Source organism: Engystomops pustulosus, chromosome 4 (genome assembly GCF_040894005.1).
Source record: "Engystomops pustulosus chromosome 4, aEngPut4.maternal, whole genome shotgun sequence".
NCBI classification, from domain to species: domain Eukaryota; kingdom Metazoa; phylum Chordata; class Amphibia; order Anura; family Leptodactylidae; genus Engystomops; species Engystomops pustulosus.
In genome coordinates, this window is record NC_092414.1 from 199,036,000 (window position 1) to 199,045,590 (window position 9,591).

General features: G+C 44.1%; 1 protein-coding gene across 1 annotated transcript; it reads right to left on the reverse strand.

Moving 5' to 3' along the window:
• Positions 1 to 393: 393 nt before the first annotated feature.
• Positions 394 to 6,668, reverse strand: LOC140128538 (olfactory receptor 5G9-like). The gene is made up of 3 exons (XM_072150235.1): positions 6,404 to 6,668; positions 2,868 to 2,922; positions 394 to 1,354 (listed from the first exon to the last, which is right to left on the reverse strand). Exons 1-3 carry the CDS (start codon positions 6,666 to 6,668, stop codon positions 394 to 396), a joined length of 1,281 nt encoding a protein of 426 aa, XP_072006336.1.
• Positions 6,669 to 9,591: the final 2,923 nt, after the last annotated feature.

Genomic DNA, 9,591 nt, shown 5'->3' on the forward strand with positions numbered 1-9,591 from the left:
AAAAGTCCTGATCTGTCAAAATATAAAAATGGTTATTCCTGGTGGTGAAAACCATAACTGAAAATAGCACCCAAATGTCCAAGCTTCCCCTTTTTCCTCATTGTGCAACACATAAAAAATGTGGTCATACAGTCCCCAAAATGCTAGTAATGAAAATGCTGGTTCATCCCACAAAACATGACACCTGTGGTTCATACACTGAAGTATTGGCATAAGAAGAGGACAAATGGTGAATTTTTTTGCATATAAAGTTTAATTTTTAAAAAATCTATTATAACGAAATTAATAAGTAAATATGGAATCTCATCATCATACCGACTGATAAAAGGGGAGATATGTTTTGCAGCACATTCGGAATCCTTTTTCCAGCTTTGCAGTATACGTCATGGAATATTAAAATCTGACACTAGGATGCACAGGCTTCATAGTTAAAATATTAATTACTGCCCTTTTAACTTTTGTGTTTTTAAAACTGTAGATAATGGGGTTCAACAATGGGGTTGCCACAGTGTAAAAGATAGAGAAGACTTTGTCCGTATCATCCGAGTTCAACCCTAAGCTTGGACGAAAGTAAATTCCAAATACTGTGCTATAAAAAGAGATGACAACGGTAAGGTGGGAAGCACAAGTGGAAAACGCCTTCCTTTGTCCTTCTGCTGTGCGAATTCCCATAATGTTATATAATATTAACATATAGGACATAGCTATCACAGAAAATGAAACCACCCCCATGATAAGAGCCATCAAAATGACCACAAGTTTTCGATTGTGAGCATGTACACACATGAGTTTCAGGAGAGGGGGGATATCACAATAAAAGTGATTTATTTCTATAGAACCACATAAAGGATATCTAAAAATGGTAATAGTATGAGTAAGAGATGCAAAGAAGCTGCTAACATAAGTCCCAGATACCAAACCCCAACACATAGACTTGTCCATAACTCTATGGTAGACAAGTGGACGGCAAATTGCAACGTAACGGTCGTATGCCATGGAGGTAACTAAGAAGCACTCGGACGTGGCAAACATGGCAAACGAGAACATCTGGGTGGCACAGGCAGAGGATGAAATAGATTTGGACTCTGAGGTCAGGTCTGCCAAAATTCTGGGTGTTATAGTCGAAGAGTAACAAAGGTCTACGAAAGACAAATGACTGAGGAAAAAGTACATTGGGGTATGGAGATGGTGATCCACTATTATCAGTAACATCAGGCAAAGGTTACTCAAAAAGGAAAAGACATAAATGACTAAAAATAGGACAAATAATATCAACTGAAGTGCCTCGTCCTTCGTAAGTCCTAACAAAATAAACTGGGTAAAAGTTGTTTGATTCACAATGTCCTTCTTAATTCTGAAAAACAAAACCTTGGAGGTTATACATATGCAACAATTTGATAAAATATTATAATACATATATTTTAAGGGGGTATATAAGGTATATAATTACAATAAAATTTTTCGTGTCCAGTAGTGATGAACAGACCCGTTAAAATTTGAGTCTGACTGAACCCAAATTTGAAAGATCCCCATCAGTAAGGCCTCATACACAATACCATATATACATCCCCAAAGACAGGCTGGAGTAAGGTGTGTGGCACTGTAATGCACCATACATGCAAAAGAGATAGAACATGTTCTCTTTTCCCATTTGTGCATCCCTATGTAGAAAGGGGAGCTCACCCCTCCTCCTTCCAGCATGCCTGCCGAATGCCCACCCAGCTACGGCTGGGCAAGGATATATCTGTGTGCATGTATCCTAACACCCACGATCATATGCTGTTAACGGCATAGCCACGGCAGTCAATGTTCATATGAATTGGGTAACCAGTGATGGGACTGGCAGAAAGGAGAAGCAGATGAGAAAAGGGCAGTTATAGGAGTTGTCCAGGTTCATACATTATTTACTAGGTGCTATAACAATAATATAAACGTTATTCTCATTGGTCCTCCCATCACTGATGGCTTTCATTAGTGTACAAAGACTCAACAACATTGTGATTGAGTTACAAACTTTATTGAGCTGTAGAAGCTGCATCCTGTGGATACAGAGGCAGGTGGTGATAAAAGAAGCTGGAGGAAAGAACAAAGGTTATAATATGTTCTTTATATTCCACCAGTGGCCCATAAATATAAAGAACCTGGACAACCTGTTTGCATATGGATTGGATGGGTCTCGTAGAGTAACATTAAGAGAACAATAACCAAAATGGGGATAATGATTATTATCACAATATTAATAACCATGGTACGGAAGCCTGAAAAAAAGGACTGCTTCTGCAAGATAATATAACATGTCACTATATGATCAAGAAAGTAAGAAAAGATAAGTAAAGAATCTTGAAAGCTAAAAGTGTTAAGATTTTTTTTTTTTAAAAGGTATAACAATGTGTGTGACCTCACAGAATGACAGATTTTAAAGATGGCTGCTCCATTCAGTACTCACATTATTTGATCAAGCATCATGTATATCCTCTCCCTTATTTTTTTTTCTTCCTCTATATTGTGTGTCTGATAAATCCTGCTATATATCCAATTGTGAACATTCTCTAGGGAAATGCCTTGTGCCTTTCACATTTACAGTATTAGTCCCCAAGGTAATACAATAATAAGACAAGAAAAGTCATCCAGGATTAGAAAAGTAAGACACAAGCTTCCCTTGAATTTCATTCACAGAATTATTTCATCCCAGTCCGATTTTCTTGACAGAAAATGGTTTCAATGTGTGTCATATCCACATTGTGCACACCCACTATAGCTTGCAACTGCTGCTGCAGCAGTTATACAGTTCTTAATGGGCTCTGTACAGGGTCGGACTGGGGTGCCTGGGGCCCACCAGAGGAATTGATTCTGGGGGCCCACCATACCGCTGTCTAGAAATATTCCAGGAGTTCACAGTGGCTGCATTTCGCTTAGCACTACCTTACCAATAAGAATAACGAACTAGGTACTGACATTATAGAAATAGTCTAGATCAGTAATGGTGAACCTTTTGGATACACAGTGCCCAAGCTACAACCAAAACCCACTTGTATGTAGCAAAGTGCCAACATGACAATTTCAGTAGTAACTTATTGATCCCTGCTATATCACAGGTTTTAATTGTGTTGGTGTCCTGAATTCACCAATACAATAGAAAGATGATGGAGAAATTTGGATATTAGCCTCCCTCCAGGGTCTCCTAAAGAGGAAGAATCAGGGGACCCAGAGCAGGAGCTCAAATGACAATCCATCTCTATCCACACCTTCTCGCTCCTCCTGTTGTCCTGGCAGCCAAGGATGTCGCTTTAAAATAGCACTGAGCATGACACGTCCTAGGCTGTATTGGATCACAGGAGAAAGCCTTGAGTCCTATCTGGCAAACTCTGTGTTGGGGTGAAGGCCTGAGTGCCCACAGAAAGGTCTCCGAGTGCCACCTCTGGCACCCGTGCCATAGGTTCGCCACCACTGGTCTAGATAGTTAACAATTACAGTTACCAGACTCAGAAGTGGGATTCTTCTCCTTTGGGTACTGAACTGCAGGACGACTTCTCCCTTTTTTTTCTTAACAATAGAGAATTTTCCACCAGAAACCTTCATCTGTGTGTGGCACATCTCCACACTGTGGAACTAAAAGTATCACCGTCACTACAGCATATTGTAAACAATGTCCTACTCTGTGCTCCTAAATAATATTTACCACTCAGAACACAACTGACCCCACTGTGCTCCCCAAAAATATCAAATATACCCCCATAACAAAACCATACTGCCCCCTCTCCATAAATCAAATATTACAATGCCCTACTCAATATATTAAAATACACACCCCTGAGTAAACAATATGATACACCTAATAAATTAAATTGGACATACCGTATATACTCGTGTATAAGCCGAGATTTTCAGCACAAAAAATGTGCTGAAAAACCTTGCCTCGGCTTATACACGAGTCAGTGATAAAAAATAAATACATTAATACTCACCCTCCGATGTCCCCGATGTTCCTCGCGGCTCCCGGCGGCTCCCGATCCCTGTCGCGGCTCCCGGCTGCTTCTTCACTCTTCACTGGCCGGGAGATCGCGCCGGCCGTCGCACACTGTGATGCGATGCTGTTGCCGCGGATGACGTCATCAGCGGCGACAGTGCGGCATCACAGTGTGCGACGGCCAGCGCGATCTCCCGGCCAGAGAAGAGTGAAGAAGCCGCCGGGAGCCGCGATGGGGATCGGGAGCCGCGACGAACATCGGGACAACAGAGGGTGAGTGTTACGTTTATTTCTTTATCTGTATAGGCGCTGCTGTATACTACTGGGGGCTGTGCTGTATACTACTGGGGGCTGTGCTGTATACTGCTGGGGGCTGTGCTGTATACTGCTGGGGGCAGTGCTGTATACTGCTGGGGGCTGTGCTGTATACTACTGGGGGCTGTGCTGTATACTACTGGGGGCAGGCTGTATACTACTGGGGGCAGGCTGTATACTACTGGGGGCTGGCTGTATACAACATGGGGGCAAGCTGTATACTACTGGGGGCTGGCTGTATACTACATGGGGGCAAGCTGTATACTACTGGGGGCAAGCTGTATACTACTGGGGGCAAGCTGTATACTACTGGGGGCTGGCTGTATACTACATGGGGGCAAGCTGTATACTACTGGGGGCTGGCTGTATACTACATGGGGGCTGGTTGGCTGTATACTACATGTGGGCTGGTTGGCTGTATACTACATGGGGGCTGGCTGTATACTACACCCTCGGCTTATACTCGAGTCAATAGGTTTTCCCAGTTTTCGGTGGTAAAATTAGTGGTCTCGGCTTATACTCGGGTCGGCTTATACTCGAGTATATACGGTAATTCCCTTTAATTACATAATATATCATTTCCAATTAATCATTTCATCTACACAGTCTTACAGTGCTCCTACTTAGTATGTTTTAAATAATGCTCTCCTTAGTTATTCTTCTTCTGTTTAGTGCTCCTCTTATCAAATATTTTATATAAAAGTCCTAATAAATACTCATATCCTATATATGGGGACACAGCACAGTACTACTACTCCTATCCTGTATATATGGGCACAGCACAGTACTACTACTCCTATACTGTATATATGAGCACAGCACAGTACTACTACTCCTATCCTGTATATATGAGCACAGCACAGCACAGTACTACTACTCCTATCCTGTATATATGAGCACAGCACACTACTACTAGTCTTATCCTGTATATATGAGCACAGCACAGCACAGTACTACTACTCCTATCCTGTATATATGAGCACAGCACAGTACTACTACTCCTATCCTGTATATATGGGCACAGCACAGTACTACTACTCCTATCCTGTATATATGGGCACAGCACAGTACTACTCCTATCCTGTATATATGGGCACAGCACAGTCCTACTACTCCTATGCTGTATATATAGACACAGCACAGTACTACTACTCCTATCCTGTATATATGGGCACAGCGCAGTACTACTACTCTTATCCTGTATATATGGGCACAGCACTACTACTCCTACCATGTATATATGGACACAGCACAGTACTACTACTCCTATCCTGTATATATGGGCACAGCACAGCACTACTACTCTTATCCTGTATATATGGGCACAGCACAGTACTACTACTCCTATCCTGTGTGTATGGGCACAGCACAGTTCCACTACTCCTATCCTGTATATATGGGCACAGCACAGTACTTCTACTCCTATCCTGTATATATGAGCACAGCACAGTACTACTACTCCTATCCTGTATATATGGGCAGAGCACAGTACTTCTACTCCTATCCTGTATATATGGGCACAGCACAGTACTACTACTCCTATCCTGTATATATGGGCACAGCACAGTACTACTACTCCTATCCTGTATATATGGGCACAGCACAGTACTACTACTCCTATCCTGTATATATGGGCACAGCACAGTACTACTACTCCTATGCTGTATATATGGGCACAGCACAGTACTACTACTCCTATCCTGTATATATGGGCACAGCACAGTACTACTACTCCTATCCTGTATATATGGGCACAGCACAGTACTACTACTCCTATCCTGTATATATGGACACAGCACAGTACTACTACTCCTATACTGTATATATGGACACAGCACAGTACTACTACTCCTAGCCTGTATATATGGACACAGCATAGTACTACTACTCCTATCCTGTATATGTATATGTGCAATACCTCCTGCCCCCCCCCCTTATTACATATTGTGCCCCCTTTCTATACTGTATATTTTCCCTAGTTACCCCTGTATATATTCTTCTAGTGGCCCCGAGACAAAAACCGGCCGTGTCACACATTCACAGCAACGACCGCTTAATACATCAAAGATGGTACTCGAGTGGCCGCGTACGGCCGCATCGACTACCAGAGCTATTACTCACTGGCAAGGGCCTCCATCCCAATCTGAGGGGAGATATCGGGGGTCCACTGTGGGCCAGTGAAGCCTTGCTGGCAGGGCTCCCAGATGGGGATGGAGGCCCCTGCCGTAGTGGAGGTATCGGGGCCCACCGAAGGATTCTCCGGTCCTCCGGTGGGCCAGTCCGACACTGGCTCTGTATACAAAGAGGCCGACAGTGATGGGCAATGCCACAGTTTAACAGGATTGCTGGAGAGAGACAATGCTCTACCTACCACCGTAAGAGCCATTGTGAACACTATTAACCAAAGATGTCATAGGGGCCCAGCACCCCAGGTTGTCGGCACACAAAAGTGAAGAGTTATGAGTGAAGAATGTCCAGTGCTTCCTCCACAGCATTCTTCTCCCAGAATAAACTTCTTTTGGGGACTGTATACATGTATGGCAGGTATAGGTGAAGTGAGGACAATTCTGGCCTTGGCAATTGAATCCATTTTTAGCACCCAACTTGTACCCAAAATTCTTCCATAAGAGGAACACAAATTTTCCAGTTTTCAATCCAGGTTTCAGGGGAAAGGACAATACACGTCCTTTTTGCCCCATTGATAGATATAATGGAGCCTGAGGGCAACTTTTTTATTCTACTAGGCTCCTTATATAGCTATTTGGTAGGCTAATCAATACTTATTCCATGATCAACTCTACTATTGCTTCCTTCAAACATGATCTATATCAAGCTGGATGCATTAAAGTATGATCAATTTATGCGATGTGGAGATGTTAATTTTGTTTTCAATGGTAGACTCTTATTCTCTCATTTCATTGGAACTGTAGTGTCTATTTTAAATGAGGTTTCCATTGACAGAAATCTGGATGGATAATGGAACACCAGCGTACACACACCTTACATATACAATACTTTTAGGATCACAGCTCCCCAACCATTCTGAGAAGGCAATGTGCAGGTCTTGGGTTTTAAACAGTCATTTGAACCATGCAGAAAAATGGCACAGTTTTCACACAATAGGCAAAACCTTAACCACATACATTCTATTCAGGTACACAAGGGTCTGGCTACCTCACATCCTCTAGCGATTCATGATGTAAGCTCTATTCATCTGAGCTGGTTACCCCACAGACAATAACCCACTATTTAGGATGCATCTCCATCCCCTCTATATCCATGACAGCTAGAGATAGGTAATTGCCCCTTTCATGGTGGATGAGGTGTCATTATAATTTTCAAATTGGGATGGCACCAGAGTCTAATGGACTCTCTGCCTTGTAGTAAAACACTTTTGACCTCTTATCTACCTGTTAAGTCTGCCCCAGTTTTGGAAACTTTAATTAACCTTATTCTAATAAGTTTTTATTTCAATAGCCCAATAAGAACCCCCTCCTACTAGATAATTATCTCCTAATCTCATGGATTAACCTTGATGCCACACTTCTCACCTACATCCTTGCAACATGCTTAAATTCCCTTCTGCTGTCTGTGGGGCATGTGAAATGTAGTAGGAAATTATGCATGCCGCTCACACTGCCAAGTAAAATAAGTTTGAAAATATGTTGTCTTGGAAACAAGCAATATGGACTCCTGTGCTCTTTTTATGACTGGGTTATAAGATATCAGTCGGTCCTGGTGATGATACTCCTCTGCCTCCTGCAGTGGTCTGTGACCACTGACACTTCCTGGCCCAGTTGGACTTATCACCTAACAGTGAAGACCAGACACAAATAGCCATAAGTTTGCCATTCAGCTCATACCCCCCACTGTTAACACCCACCATAGGTGCTACTGCAAGTTTTGTAATGCCACTGCAAAGCCACCCATTACCACTCTTGAAGGATGCCAAAGGGAGTGTCAATCCGCAGGAAAATGGTGCATGTGCATGACCAGCTGAATCTATATTGTAACTCTCTGGCACCGATTGCGGGTGTTACCGATGGGGATGTGTGTTGGGGTTTGGCCGAACTTGAACAGGTCAACTCATCCCTATTAGTAAATTAATAGGGGTAATAAAATTGGAAATGGTAGCAGGGGAGAAAATATATTTTTGCTCATGCCTGCCCCAGCTCACACAGAGTTTTCCATAAAAGCTTTTAAGTGCCTGAAGGACCAAAATGTCTAGTTAGAAACATAGCACTATGAATTTGTAAACAATGAACTCCATATTTTACACATAATAAAACAAACTGGGAGAGATTTATTGTTGAGTTTAAAAGGAAATTCTAATTTCTAATGTTAGACAGAATCTTATTGTTAGGATCAGTGGATCCTCTGGACCACCGCGGGAGATGTAACTAGCCAACACCCGGAACCGGAGCCTAGCGGCACCTGGTATTCACCAGAGCCCGCCGCAAAGCGGGTTGGACTTGCTGCGGCAGGATACCACTAGGTCATTCCCAGGTGTGACTAGCCCACGGTGGCAGCCGAGGTCGAGGTACCTTAGCGGATGACAATCTCGTAGACAGGTCCAGGCACAGGGTCAGGGCAGGCGGCAGAGATGCAAAGTCAGGTCCAAGTCCGGGGTCAGCAACAGGAGGTCCAGGCAGGTGGGAACGGGAACACAGGCACACGGAACACAGCAACATGGAGGAACTCGGGTAACACAGGACACAGGAGCGGGAACACACAGGAATATACGGGAACGCAGGAATACACAGGAACGCAGGAATAATCGCTTGGAAGCTTTCTCTAAGGCTATGAGGCAGGGTAACAGGAAGAGGCAGGCTTATGAAAAATTGGGCAATATGGCCAGCGCCAATTAATGGCGCGCTGGCCCTTTAAATTTGGAGAAGGTGCCGCGCGCGCGCCCTAGCAGTCGGGGACGCGCGCGCACAGCGCAGGGGAGCGAGCCAGGAGCTGGGACGGGTGAGATGCGCTGGCGGCGCGCTGGCGGGGGCAGGGCGGCACGGGTGAGCCCGCGACCCGCGATGTGGGTTGCGGGACCACCCGTGACAGTACCCCCCCCCCCCCTTCGGCCTCCCCCTCCTCCTAGGCTGGAGGAACCTCTGCAGAAGACTATGATCCAATATGTTGTCCTCTGGCTCCCACGACCTTTCTTCAGGCCCGAACCCCCTCCAGTCAACCAAGAAGAACCGCTTCCCCCTCACCGTCTTCATGTCCAAGATCTCTTTTACCTCATATGTGTTGGTAGAGTCCGCCACTGGAGTAGGAGGAGGATCTTGCTGGGAGAAGCGATTCAAGAT

Bases quoted from the DNA above. Each gene is read 5' to 3' on its own strand.
- LOC140128538 (XM_072150235.1), bottom strand. From the start codon at position 6,668: ATGGCTCTTACGGTGGTAGGTAGAGCATTGTCTCTCTCCAGCAATCCT. The intron at 2,923-6,403 runs GTGAGTAATAGC...CTTATTGGTAAG, and splicing joins TGGGATGGAGGCCCTTGCCA to GTAGTGCTAAGCGAAATGCA. The intron at 1,355-2,867 runs GTATGGTGGGCC...TTTGTTTTTCAG, and splicing joins TGGAATATTTCTAGACAGCG to AATTAAGAAGGACATTGTGA.